Source organism: Rhinopithecus bieti, unplaced genomic scaffold (genome assembly GCF_001698545.2).
Source record: "Rhinopithecus bieti isolate Rb0 unplaced genomic scaffold, ASM169854v2 scaffold_3041, whole genome shotgun sequence".
NCBI lineage: Eukaryota > Metazoa > Chordata > Mammalia > Primates > Cercopithecidae > Rhinopithecus > Rhinopithecus bieti.
In genome coordinates, this window is record NW_016804262.1 from 2,399,170 (window position 1) to 2,414,412 (window position 15,243).

General features: G+C 39.9%; 1 protein-coding gene across 3 annotated transcripts in view; it reads right to left on the minus strand.

Annotated features, from left to right (window-relative positions):
* NUP35 (nucleoporin 35) overlaps positions 1-15,243 on the minus strand; it is a 97,946-nt gene that overhangs the window by 38,323 nt on the left and 44,380 nt on the right. For 2 of the 3 annotated variants that reach the window (XM_017867482.1, XM_017867481.1), the window contains exons 8-9: positions 14,339-14,503; positions 12,456-13,082 (exon numbers count right to left, since the gene is read on the minus strand). In XM_017867482.1, coding sequence (XP_017722971.1) covers positions 13,005-13,082; positions 14,339-14,503 — 243 coding nt within the window. In that variant the 3' untranslated portion in view covers positions 12,456-13,004. Of the gene's footprint in view, positions 1-12,455; positions 13,083-14,338; positions 14,504-15,243 lie in introns of those variants that run through there. The other variant, XR_001884574.1, reaches the window with a different exon arrangement.

Sequence of the window (15,243 nt, forward strand, 5' to 3'; positions counted from 1 at the left end):
ATTTCATATGGAACCAAAAAAGAGCCTGCATAGTCAAGACAATCCTAAGTAAAAAGTAACAAAGCTGGAGGCATCACAGTACCTGACTTCAAACTATACTACAAGGCTATAGTAACAAAAACAGAATGGTACTGGTAACAAAACAGATATATAGACCAATGGAACAGAACAGAGGCCTCAGAAATAATGCCACACATCTACAACCGTCTGATCTTTGACAAACCTGACAAAAACAAGCAATATGGAAAGGATCTCCTATTTAATAAATGGTGTTGGGAAAACTGGCTAGCCATATGAAAAAACTGAAACTGGATCCCCTTCCTTACACCTTATACAAAAATTAACTCAAGATGGATTAAAGACATAAGCGTAAAACCTAAAACCATAAAAAGCCTAGAAGAAAACCCGGGCAATACCATTCAGGACATAGGCATGGGCAAAGACTTCATGCCTAAAACACCAAAAGCAATGGCAACAAAAGCCAAAATTGGCAAATGGGATGTAATTAAACTGAAGAGCTTCTGGACAGCAAAAGAAACTAACATCAGAGTGAACAGGCAACCTGCAGAATGAGAAAAAATTTTTTCAATCTATCCATCTGACAAAGGTCTAATATCCAGAATCTACAAGAAACTTAATCAAATTTACAAGAAAAAAAAAAACATCAAAAAGTGGGCAAAGGATATGAACAGACACTTCTCAAAAGAAGACATTTATGCGGCCAACAGACATATGAAAAAAAAGCTCATCATCACTGGTCATTAGAGAAATGCAAATCAAAACCACAATGAGACACCATCTCATGCCAGTTAGAATGGCAATCACGAAAATGTCAGGAAACCAACAGATGCTGGAGAGGATGTGGAGATATAGGTTTACTTTTACACCATTGGTGGGAGTGTAAATTAGTTCAACCATAGTGGAAGACAGTGTGGCAATTCCTCAAGAATCTAGAACCAGAAAATACCATTTGACCCAGCAATTCCATTAATGGGTATATACCCAGAGGATTATAAATCATTCTACTATAAAGACACATGCACACTTATGTTTACTGCAGCACTATTTACAATAGCAAAGACTTGGAACCAATCCAAATGTCCATCAATGATAGACTGGGTAAAGAAAAAGTGGCATATATATACCTTGGAATACTATGCAGTTATAAAAAAGAATGAGTTCATGTCCTTTGCAGGGACATGGATGAAGCCGGAAACCATCATTCTCAGGAGAGTAACACAAGAACAGAAAAACAAACACTGCATGTTCTCACTCATAAGTGGGAGCTGAATAATGAGAACACATGGACACAGGGAGGGGAACATCACATACTGGGGCCTATCAGGGGGTAGGGGACAAGGGGAGCGAGAGCGTGAGGGCAAATACCTAATGCATGCAGGACTTAAAACCTAGATGATGGGTTGATGGGTGCAGCAAACCACCATGGCACATATATACCTATGTAACAAACCTGCAGGTACTGCATATGTATCCAAAACTTAAAGTATAAAAAAGCAAAAAACAAAAAACAAAAAAAAAAGGAAAAAAATTTTTACCCTAAAACTTTTTCTTGTTGAACACTTCCGACAAGTCACCACAAGATGGAGGTACATCTGAAGTTTGAGTTAGATATGTTTTTAAAGTATTGAGTACATGAAAGCTGTTTTCAGTAATAGACAATCGCCCAGGCCTGGTGGCTCATGCCTGTAATCCCAGCACTTTGGGAGGCTGAGGCGGGTGGATCACCTGAGGTCAGGAGTTCAAGATCAGCCTGGCCAACACGGTAAAACCCCATCTCTACTAAAAATACAAAAAATTAGCTGGGCGTGGTGGCAGGCGCCTGTAATCCCAGCTACCCAGGAGGCGGAGGCAGGACAATCGCTTGAACCCGGGAGGCGGAGGTGGCAGTGAACCGAGATTGCGCCATTGCACTCCAGCCTGGGCAACAAGAGCGAAACGCCATTACACACACACAAAAAAGACAATCTATTTAAATGCCACTTGAAATTGTGCTTTAAAACCTGCTGCAAGACTTTACTACATATAAAAAAAAAATAACCAGGAAGAGATAGACGGTTTAAATTTACAAAATATCTTCCGCTGATGAGCCAAGAAATAACCTGATAACTTAAGACATGACCCAAAGGCTCCAGAGAAACCTTTCACCAACCCTCCTGAGACCAGCCTGGCCAGCATGGTGAAACCCCGTCTCTACTAAAAATACAAAAATTAGCCAGGTATAGTGGCATGTGCCTGTAATCCCAGCTACCTGGGAGACTGAGGTAGGATAATCACTGGAACCCAGGTGGCAGAGGCTGCAGTAAGAAGAGATCGTGCCGCTGCACTCCAGCCTGGGTGACAGAGCAAGCCTCCGTCTCAATAAAAAAGAAAGAAAAAAGTTTGGAGTCCCTTCCTGTGTCTTTGCCTCTACCCCAGCACATATTGCCCTGATGTTTCTCCCAGTTGGCAAAACTTGGAGATCTTGGAGCTAAAGGATGCATATGTGTCCTCTGAGTCAGAGATGCTTTTTTGTCCCAAGAATGTCCCTGTGCCTCAGCCTAGACAATAAGTGCTAGCACAAACAAAATATGTGAAGAAAGTCAGCACTTTGATACTATTTAAATATTCAGTTAACAAATGTGTCCAAATGTGTTCAGTAATTTACACTTAGATCATCCTTTGCAAGTTGTAAAGTTTTAAGTATACTTTTTTTATATGACTAAAAAGAAATATTTTATTTGGCTTTATGTTTTTAAAATACAATCTTTTCAAATATTCTTTAATTAGTAGTTAATGAAGGACCTGTGATTGGAACCCAGGAGAGTCATGTAAAATATTTATCCAGTTCACCTAAGTGGTTTAAAAATCAAATAACCTTGGGGGTTGGGTCAAGATGGAAGACTAGAAGCAGCTCATGCATGCCATTCTCAGGGAGAGGAAACAAAAGGGCTAGTGAACACTGACCCTGCAGGCCAATCATCTGAGAAACCACATCAGGATGCATCAAGGCAGCAGAGGGGCAGAGAGAGCAGAAAGGAGCGAAGCTGGGCACCAGCCTGTCTGGGCTTAGGGTGGAGGCAGGAGAATCTCTTCAACACAGAAAAGGATCAATAAGTGAGAGCCCCCTGGGGGACACACACTCTCCACAGGGACCTGTGCAAGACTGGGAACTGGAGAATCATCCTGGGTCCCCTGCACCTCCCCCACTGTGCTTTGAGGACTGAGGTGGAGAGACACCAGGACACTTTGTAGGGGCAACACTCAAGTCCAAGGGGACCTCTACAAGCCTTGAGCCCCAGAGTAGACCAGCACTGGTGCCACAGACCCAACAGAGGCCGTAGTCATGGTGCCTGGGAGCAGTAACATTACTCCACACCCCCTCGCTGGACAAGGCTTGGTGCCAGCCTCCAGCCCTGCGGAACCACTTCTGCCTGGACTCAGCCAGTGGCTGCAGCCTCTTGTCCTGGAAACACCCAGAAAGCAGGATGGGTGACCCCACTCACCCCACTCACCCCTCTCACCCCTACTACTAGTAGCCTGGTGGGCAGTGCTTGCCAGAGCATCCAACTCAGGGGTCGCACTTCCGTGTGAACTCAGCCAGAGTTTGCAGGCCCCTATTGCGCAGGAAGCACCTGGATAACAGGGTGAGTGACCCCACCCAACCCCACCACTAGAAGCCAGGTAGGCACTACCTGCTACAGATTCCAGCCCAGTGGTCCCTTTCTGTATAGACTTAGCTGGTGGGCACAGCCTCCTGTTGTCCCAGGAAACACCTGAATAACAGGGTGGATGACCCCACTCACCCCTGCAGCTGGCAGCCAGGCAAGCAATGCCTGCTAGAGCTTCCAGCCTAGCTGTCCCACTTCTGTCTGATTGTAGCACCCTGTTGTCCTGGAAAATACCCAGAGGGCAGGGTGGGTGACTCCAGGAGAACCACACCTGCTAGAGCTTCCAGTCCAGAGGTCCTACCTCTACCTGAATTTGCTGAGGGGCACAGCCTCCTGTTGCCCTGGAAATGCCTGGATGGCAGGGCAGGCAACTCCATCCACTCTCTTAAGAAGGGCCATACCCATTAAAGCTTCTAGTCCAGGGGTCCTGCTTATGCCGGGGCAGGCACAACCCTGTGTCCCCCCAGGAAGCACTCGGAGAGCAGATTATGGCTGACCCAGCAAGTATATGGCTTGTCTACAACTGTGAAACCTGGCTGAGGGAGCTCCATGGACAAGAACACCCAACAAAAGAAAAGCAGGGGCCAGGTGCAGTGGCTCATGCCTGTAATCTCAGCACTTTGGGAGGCCAAGACAGGCGTATTACTTGAAGCCACAGGTTCGAGACCAGCCTGGCCAACATGATGAAACCCTGTCTCTGCTAAAAATACAAAAATTAGCCAGGCATGGTGGCGGGCACCTGTAGTCCCAGCTACTCGGGAGGCCAAGGCAGGAGAATCACTTGAATCCGGGAGGCAGAGGTTGCAGTGAGTCAAGATTGTACCACTGTACTCCAGCCTGGGCAACAGAACAAGACTGCCTTAAACAGAAAAGAAGAGAAAAGAAAGGAAAAGAGAAGAAAAGCAGGCACAGAGACAGTAATTGAGGGGGTAATCCTCCAAGACCCAGAAGCAGACTAGAATTAAGGCCAGTTGACTGAACTCACCTTATACCACAGTGAAACCACAGAGGCCATCAAAGAAGGTAAAAGAGGGGGGAAAAACATTCAAAAGACAGCAACTTCAAAGACTGAAGGAGCATCAGCCCACACAGATGAGAAAAAAACCAACACAAAAACTCTGGTAACTCAAAAATCCAGAATGTCTTCTCATCTCCAACCACATTAGATCCCCAGCAATGGTTCTTAACCAAGCTTAAATGGCTTAATGTCAGAAATAGAATTCAGAACATGAATAGGAACAAAGATCATCAACTTGCAGGAGAAAGACAAAACCCAATCCAAGGAACCTAAGGACTACAATAAAATGATAAAGCCAATAAAAGACAAAATGATCCTTTTAAGAAAGAACTACTGAATTGACAGAGCTCAAAAATGCACTTCAAGAATTTCATAATCTAACCACAAGTATTAACAGCAGAATTGACCAGGATGAGGAAAGAATCTCAGAACTTGAGATTGCTTCTCCAAAATAACTCAGACAAAACTACAAACAAACAGCAAACAGAAAAAAGCAGAGGTTGCTATTCCAATTTCAGACAAAACAGACTTTTGACCAACAATGATCAGAAAAGATAAAGAAGGGCGCTACACAATGGTAAAGTGTTCCACAAGAAGACCAAACTATCCTAATATATTAATATATGCACCCAACACAGGAGCACCCAAGTTCATAAAGCAAGTTCTTAGAGACCAACACAGAGACCTAGATAACCACACAATAATAGTGGGAGACTTCAACACCCACTGACAATATTAGACAGATCATCGAGGCAGAAAACTAACAAAGATATTCAGGACATGAACTCAACATTTGACCCAGGGGCCTAACAGAACTCTCTACCCCAAAACAACAGAACATATATTCTCATCTGCACGTGGCACACACTCTAAAATCAACCACATAATCAGCCATAAAACAATCCTCACCAAATTCAAAAAAATTGAAATCATACCAAACACAGTCTTGGACCACAGCACAATAAAAATGGAAATGAAAACTAAGAAAATCACTCAGAATCATGTAATTAAATGGAAATTAAACAACCTGCTCCTGAATAACCTTTGTTTAAACAGGAAATTAAGACAGAAATAAAGAAATTCTTTGAATAAAACAACATATCAGAATCTCTAGCACACAGCTAAAGAAGTGTTAAGAGGGAGAAGTTGGCTGGGCCCAGTGGCTCAAGTCTGAAAACCTAGCACTGTGGGAGGCTGAGGTGGGCAGATCACTTGAGGTCAGGAGTTCGAGACCAGCCTGGCCACATGGTGAAACCCTGTCTCTACTAAAAACACAAAAATTAGCCGGGTGTGGTGGTGTGCGCCTATAATCCTAGCTACTCTGGAAGCTGACGCAGAAGAACTGCTTGAATTGAATGAACCTGGGAGGCAGAGGTTACAGTGAGCTGAGATCGTGACACTGCACTCCAGCCTGGGCAACAGAGTGAGACTCGGAAAGGAAAGGGGAAAGGGGAAAAAGGGAAAAGGAAAAGGAAAGAAAAGAAAACTAAACTTCAGGTCAATATCCTTGATGAGCATAGATGCAAAAATCCTCAACAAAATACTATCAAACTAAAACCAGCAGCATAGTAAAAAGGTAATCTATAAAAATCAAGCAGGGTTTATCCCTGGGATACAGGGTTGCTTCAACATATACAAATCAGTAAATATGGTTCACCGCATAAACCAGAACTAAGCACAAAAACCATTTCAACAGATGCAGAAAAGGCTTTCAATAAAATTCAACATCCCTTCACGTCAAAAACTCCCAAAAAACTAGTCATTGAAGGAAAGCACCTCAAAATAATAAGAGCCATCTATGACAAACCTACAGCCAACATCATACTCAATGGGCAAAAGCTGAAAGCATTTCCCTTGAGAACCGTATCATGACAAGGATGCCCACTCTCACCACTCCTATTCAATGTAGTACTGGAAGCCCTGGCTAGAGCACTCAGTCAAGGGAAAAAATAAAAGGCATCCAAGTAAAGAGAAAGTCAGTCTATCTCTGCTTGCAGACAATATGACTCTATACCTAAAAAACTCCATAAGTTCTGCCCAAAAGCTCCTAAATCTGATATACAACTTCAGCAAAGTTTCAGGATGTAAAAATCAGTGTACAAAAATCAGTAGCATTTCTAAACACCAAGACCGTCCAAGCCAAAAGCCTAATAAAGAATGCAATACCATTCACAATAGCCACAAAAGTTATAAAATACCTAGAAATACAGCTATATACATATATATACATATATATAAGTATATTAAGTATTAACTTACAAGATCACAAGGTCCCACAATAGGCTGTCTGCAAGCTGAGGAGCAAGGAGAGCCAGTTGGAGTCCCAAAACTGAAAAACGGAGTCCGATGTTCGAAGGCAGGAAGCATCCAGCACGGGAGAAAGATGTAGGCTGCGAGGCTAGGCCCATCTCTCTCCTTTTCATGTTTTTCTGCCTGCTTTGTATTTGCTGGCAGCTGATTAGATTGTGCCCACCAGATTAAGGTGGATCTACCTTTCCCAGTCAACTGACTCAAATGTTAATCTCTTTTGGCAACACACTCACAGACACACCCCTGGGTGTGTGTCAGGATTAATACTTTGTATCCCTCAAACCAATCAAGTTGACCCTCAGTATTAACCATTACACAGACTAAACAGACAGCCTACAGAATTAAAGAAAATATTTGCAAACTATATATCCCACAAAGGTCTAATATCCAGAATCTATATGGAACTTAAATTAACAAGCAAAAACAACCCCATTAAAAAGTGGGCAAAGGATATGAACAGACACCTTTCAAAAGAAAACATATATACAGCCAACAAGCATATGAAAAAATGTTCAACATCACTAGTCACAGAAATTCAAATCAAAACCACAATGAGATATCATCTCACACCAGTCAGAATGGCTATTAAAAGTCAACAAAAATGTTGGCAAGGTTGCAGAGAAGAGAGAACACTTATACACTGATGGGAGGAAGGTAAACTGGTTCAGCCATTGTGGAAAGCAGCGTGGCAATTCCTCAGAAAACTGAAAACAGAATTACCATTCAACCCAGAAACCTCATTGTTGGGTATATACCCAGAGGAATATAAATCATCCTACCATAAAAATACATGCACATGTATATTCATCACAGCACTATTCACAACAGCAAAGACATGGAATCAACGTAAATACCCAACAACAGTAATAGACTGGATAAAGAAAATATGCTACATATACTCCATGGAATACTACACAGCCATAAAAAAAAAAACAAAATCACGTCCCTTGCAGCAACATGGATGGTTATACTAAGCAATCTAACACAGGAACAGAAAACCAAATATTGCATGTTCTCATTCCATGTGTACTCAATGTGGAAGCTAAACATTGACTACACAAGGACACAAAGAAGGGAACAACAGAAGTTGGACGGTGGGAGAAGGGAGAGGACCGAAAAACTACCTATCATGTACCATGCTTATTATGTAAGTGACAAAATAATCCCTGTAACACACAATTAACATATGTAACAATACTGCATATGTACTCCTGGACCTAAAATAGAAACTAAACACCTAAATCTTAAAATGTTACAGTTCAACAAAACTGCATTCTAAAAAAAAAAAAGTTTTTGTCCTATTGCTGTTACTACATATCTATGTGATCTTAGACATTAATGTATCTGTGTTCTTACCCTCTGTTCTAGTTGCTATGTACCCTACAACAAATCAAAAAATGGATGATCAAATATGGTAATATACATATGAGAGAATATTATTCAGCCTTAAAAAGGAAATTCTGACATATGCTATAACATATATCAATCTTGAAGATATCATGCTAAATGAAATAAGCAAGTCACAAAAATACAAATACTGCAAGATCCCACTTATATGAGAAAGCATAGTCAAAATTTTGGAGCTAGAAAGAATAGTGGTTGCTAGGACCTGGGAGAAGGGGAGGGGTATTATTTAATGGACAGTTTCATTTTTGCAAGATTAAAAGAATTATGGCAATGGATAGTGATGATGGTTGCATATTATGAATGTATTTAATATCACTGAACATCTCTTAAAAACTATTTTAAGATGAGATGGGCACGGTAGCTCTCACCGGCAACCCAGCACTTTGGGAGGCCAAGGTAGGCAGACAGCTTGAGCCCAGGAGTTCAACACCAGCCTGGGCAATGTGGCAAACTCTACTAAAAAATACAAATTAGCCAGGCATGGTGGTATATGCCTGTAGTCCCAGCTACTCAGGAGGCTGAGGTAGGAGGATCACTTTAGCCCAGGAGGTTGAGGCTGCAGTGAGCTGTGATTGCACCACTGCACTCCAGCCCAGGTGAGAGACCCTGTCTTCCAAAAAAAAAAAAAAAAAAAAAGTTAAGATGGTAATTTTATGTAGTATGTATTGTACCACAAGAAAAGTATTTTTTTAAAGAAATAACTGGCCGTGCCCGATGGCTCATGCCTATAATCCTAGCACTTTAGGAGGCTGAGGCGGGTGGATCATCTGAGGTCAGGAATTGAAGACTAGCCTGGCCAACATGGGAAACCTTGTCTCTACTAAAAATACAAAAAATTAGCTGTGCCTAGTGGTGGGCACCTGTAATCCCAGCCACTCAGAGAATCACTTGAACCTGGGAGGCAGAGGCTGCAGTGAGCCGAGATCCTGCCATTGCACTCCAGCCCACACAACAAGAACGCAACGCCATCAAAAAATAATAATAATAACTGGAAGTACTCTGGATGCCCTAAGTCACATGCATCCCAAAAGGTTAGAGATAAACCACAAAAATTCAGAGGACAACCATATTGGTGACGTTATGAGGGGTTCACTGGTCTGGAGCATGCTAGGACTGCCCCTCACTAATGGATAAATTATTTCACCTTGATCCTCCTACCACTAAAAAGAGATACAGCACTTTATAGGCTTCTGGATTTTAGAAACACAAATTGTAGACAGGAAAACTCCTTTGACCCATTTCTTATGCGGCTTAGATTTTAGTGGGGCCCAGAGTGAGGGCGTTTGGGAGCAAGTTCAGGCTTATAGTACAAATAACTCGACATTTAGGCCATAGGACCTGGCAAATCCCATGATGCCAGAGACATTCCTGGTAGACAAGGATGCTACATAGTCTCTGGCAAGCCCTGGTTGCATAAGTCGTAACACAGACCTTCGGGTTTCTGGAGCTAAGTCAATCTTTCCACAGCAGATACCTAGTCACTATTTAACGAGTAGCTCCTCACATCAGAGCACATCAACTATGTGACCAGAGCTATCCATCACAAGCTGGGTATTGTCAGATCCACCAAACCCTAAAAATAGACCAGCATAGTAATAACTCATGGTACCTTCAGGATGGTGCCCAAGCAGTTCCCAGGGCTCCAACTTTCATGAAAAGGTGGCCCATGTAACTCACCTCCAAGACACCAGCACCTTTCCCCCAGCTCATGGCTTCGCTGGGGTTCACCACTACTATCAGGTGACAGAGGAGGAAAAAACCCCGGGCTTGATTCACAGATAAATCAGCTTGGTATTTTACTGTAAACCAAAGACTGGCTCCTGCCATATTAGCCTGAGTAGACTTGAAAAGCACAGATAAGGGAAAAACTCCCTAGTGGCCTGAGCGTCAAGCAATAAAATTTTCTAGTCTATTCCTCAGGACACACTCAAGGGAAACACGTTCCCTGAATTCTTGCATGTTGATAGTGTCTGAGGAGCTATTTTTATACTTGATCAGTTTTGGTAGATACAAAATCTTTCACTCACATTTTCTTTCTACAGATATCTTAAAGGGTCTATTCTTTTTCCTCCTGACATAGTGCTGCTCTTTTAACTCTTGCTTATAAGTCAGTTGCTGTTTTTGTCTAGTCAAACCCAGTTTGTATATTGCCATTGGTTGTTCCGGTATAATCTCAGGTAGGCAGGGTTTTTTTCAAAGTAGTCATTTGATTTTGTTCTGTATGCTGCATTTTTTCTTTTCTGTCTCTAAAGTGTCATATCCCTACTAATCCTTTTTATCTCTTTTCTTTCTGATTTCTAAAAGTCCTCCACTTTTATTTTTCATTTCTCTTAGGGTATTATCTGTTGTTCATCAGCTGTCGTTTATTCTAGTCTTAATTTATGGTGATTTTTTCCTCTAATATTTCCCCAAGTTCTTCAATATTATTTTTGTTTTTTCATATCTTGGATCATTTTCTAAACATCTTAAAACTCAATTTTAAGTATACTCTATAGCTTTTATCCATTTTATGGTCATGCCTTTCTGGTGTGCTTTCAATGCCTACAGGGATGTTATTTTTTTCCTTATACTCTTTAACAACCTTGCATTGACTATAGTTTCATGTCATTTATTTTTGTTTGAAGTCAGCTTCTCTGAGGTTTTAAAAGGAGGCTTAGTTCAGGGTAACTTTCCTAACATCACAGATATTCCACTTTTGTTGTTTTTATATAGTGTTCAAAAATAAGGCAGCTTGTTTTCTGAAATTTTCCTGGATCTTTTAAACTAAATGACAGATACAAAGATGGGTAGGATATGATACTGGGAGAAATAACAAAACAAAATACGGCAAACAAGTCTTTTTGGCCCAAAAGCAAACTTCACACTCCATGAAGGCCTATGCAAATAAATAAAACACTCCCTTCAATAAACAACCCTTTTAATAAAATGTGTAGTAATTCAAATACAAATGCAGAACTTGTAAAATGGAATTTAGTAGCCAGTTCTAAATTGAATAATTGAGTTATGCACATAATGAAATAGGATATAAATATAATCCTAAATTGGAAGAAAAAGACTTCAATGTAAAAGTTTTCAGATGAAAATATACTTTATAAATGCATTTTCATTCATGCCAGTACATTCCTCAGTATTACACTTAGTAATACTTCCCAGTACTTTGGGAGGCCATGGCAGGCGGATCACCTGAGTTCAGGAGTTCCATATCAACCTGGTCAACATGGCGAAATCCCGTCTCTACTAAAAATACAAAAATTAGCCAGGCATGGAGGCGCACACCTGTAGTCCCAACTAATTGGGAAACTGAGGCACAAGAATGACTTGGGCCCAGGAGGTAGAGGCTTCAGTAAGCCAAGACTGCACCACTGCACTCCAGTCTGGGTGATAGAGCAAGACTCTGTCTCAAAAAAAAGATACTAATTATGACCAGTGGAATACTGACATTGTAATTCCATGTAGAAATATTTTTTGATATATCCTCAAGTATTTAGAGTAAAATGACATCTTATCTGAGATGTGCTTTAAACAATATAAAAGGGGAAGAAAAGAAACAAGTATGGCAAAATTTAATGGTAATTAAAGCTGGTCTATAGTGGTTCATAACATATTTTCTCTTTCAAAGAATACTTAAAGCTTTTTATAATAAACTGCCCTTTCAAAAAATGTTCAATACATATTGATATCATTTGGATATCTGTCCCCTCCAAATCTCATGTTGAAATATGATCCCCAATGTTGGAAGTGGGGACTAGGGTGAGATGTTTAGATCATGGGGGCAAATGCCTCATGAATGGCCTGCTGCCCTCCCTGCAGTAATGAGTTCATGTGTGATCTGGTTATTGAAAAGAGTCTAGAACCTCCTTCTTCCTGCTCTCTTCCTCTCTTTCACCATGTGATATGCTCACTGTCCTTCAGTTTCCTCCATGAGTAAAGCATCATGCTTCTTGTACAGCTACAAGCCAAATAAACCCTGAGCCAAATAAACCTCTTTTATTTTTAATAAATTACCCAGCCTCAGGTATTCCTTTATAGCAATGCAAACAGACTAATACACATATCATTGACAATGTTTATTACCAAGAAACTTTAGTAGTAGGTTTTTAAAAAGAATGCTCATTTTAGAATACATCAAGAGGACATTCTGTGACAGGACATATACAAACAAGGATAATTAAAATATTAAATACTATCTAAATTAAAAGACCATAATTCAAATTGCTAATTATAATCTTTGTGTAAAAATAAGTACAGTTCCCCTTCATGAAATTCACCCCCACTTTCTCATGAAGACTAAGAAGTCTCACCACAATTTCAGTTATTTAATTTACAATAATCAATGCTGAGTTTTCCGTGCTGAAGCATGCACTGTTACAGAAAGCACAAAATCCTGTTCACAGGGATTTTCAGTTTTCTTTAAAATGTATCTCAGGCATCTTTTAAAGTGCGAGCTACAAAAGGCTGTATCCTTAATGAAAAGGCTTCTTTCTAAAAGAAGTATGAGACAGCTATCCAATATTGCAGGAACGGTTATATAACTAACCGAAGGAACCAGCAGCACTCTGCTAACTCGGTTTTAGTGTAGCAACCTCCTCCTTGGTCTTCTACTACCAGCCAAACATGTACTCCATTGCTTTGGATACAAGACTTTCATCTTTTTTTGGCGTTTGTCTGTCAGAAATAACCTATTAAAAACATATACACACACAAAACTGTTAGGTTATTGTTATTTCAGTGTCATAGTCAATTCTAGAATTGCTCATTTGAAAGAGAAACACCAAAATGCATGTATAGCACTGAATTGTATATTTTTAAAATTAATATATGGACTTAGAATATCCTTATGCTTTTAAGAATGCCAAAATTTTATTTCTTTGGCAAAGCAAATAATATGTTTCTTAAATTAGAAAATTTAATAGCTGGGTGCAGTGGCTCATGTCTGTAATCCCAGCACTTTGGGAGGTCAAGGTGGGCAGATCACTCGAGGTTAGGAGTTCGAGACCACTATGGCCAACATGGCCCCATCTCTACTAAAAATACAAAAAATTAGCTGGGCGTGGTGGCATGTGCCTGTAATCTACTCAGGAAGCCGAGGTAGAAGAATCACCTGAACCCAGGAGGCAGAGGTTGCAGTGAGCTGGGATCTCACCACTGCACTCCAGCCTGGGCAACAGAGTGAGATTCCATCTCAAAACAAAAGAAAGAAAACTGAATAAAACAAAAGCTGCAAAAAATGGGAAATTTAAAATAACAGTAACAGAAACTAAAGAAACAGTTCTAGAATGATCTCCAAATATCAGAGGAAGTCAAAAAACTGAACTACCACTATCTGCCCTACTAAAGCACAAGTGTTTCATGTACTGTGTTTTCAGGACCTGCTTCTGCAGCTGGTTAAGTTCAAACACTTGGCTAATCAGTAGGACACAATAATATACTGAGTGAGGTCATAATACTTCTACCATTCTTCGAAGAACATAATTAACTTCTTTAAGCTTTTTTGAAATGAGAAATTTTTTTCTGTCTGAATGGGAGTTGGTCAATGTCTTCATTTCAATAACCAAAGCTACTCCAACCTAAGGTTCTGCACTTCGGATACCATCAATTTAGTCATCAATTTAATAGAGCTTTAATGTGCCCTCATGTCAAAGATGTACATGGGATACATTTTGTATGTATGCAAATATAACTTAGAAAAAACTAAAACAACTCTCAAAAAATTTTAAGGAATGGCAAATAAATTGTTTTTTAATTCATAATAACTTTCCAATTGGCCAAGACGCTAACTTTAAAAAAGAAAATTTTTCAAGTGTAAAGGTTTCATCAAGGTAATAACCTCATCAAGAAACATTTAATTGCATACAAATCAATACAATGAAAAAGTTAAGCATGCTATGTACTCAGCCGCTAAAGTACATCTTTTTTTATCTAATCCTTAAAATACCTGATAATCACTAGTAGAGGCTTTGTATGCTGTAGCAAGAGGTCTCATGGTAGAAATCCTAGGAGTACTTCCAGGTTGTGTTGGTGTACCTAGAGTTTTGATTGGTGGTGTAAAGGCTAAAGATGGAGATGATAAAGCACATCTGTCACTGCTTTCCATAACACTCTGGAGAAACAAAGAAACAACTCCTTTGTTTATAAACATAATACATGTTATCCAGTATTACAGTCTACTTAGAAAATTTAATTAAAAGATAAAGATGAAATACTTTATTTGCTCTAAGTAAACTTCCAAATAATTTTAAGCTTGAGAAAACATTTGCTCCTTAGGTAGCATTTGAGATTGAATGCTCAGCCAGAAATCTCACTTCAGTGACCTCAAACAATCTCAATACAACTATAGACCACAAAAATAAGAATTTCCTAAAACACTATGAAAAACCAGCAAGGACAAAAAAAATTCTTGGGGAAACCTGGAAAAGAATCAAAATCCAAAGATTTTTAGTGCTCAGTAACCTCAAATATTCTCTGGCCTCTGCAAACATTTGTTACAACACAGTATTATAACTATATAACTACACTGCTATAACAGATTCTAAGAATAGGAACCACATCTTGCTTTGTTCATTAATGTGTGTATACTAGCACCAAGCACAATGCCTGGTATGTAGTACAAGTTCACATATACTTAAAGAATGTTCACAATGATTTAACAAGCCACAAAGAACAGTTTAAAATTGTACTCTGTACTATTTAATGAGTATATATAGAACAATTTTAAAATAGTTTGAAATAGAAATATTTTGAAACAACCACCTTTGGCATTTAAAAGTTAACTATCAGTTAACATTCATATGAACTAATTCATTCTGAAATAGTACCATTCCATTTAAGTACTTTAAAGAA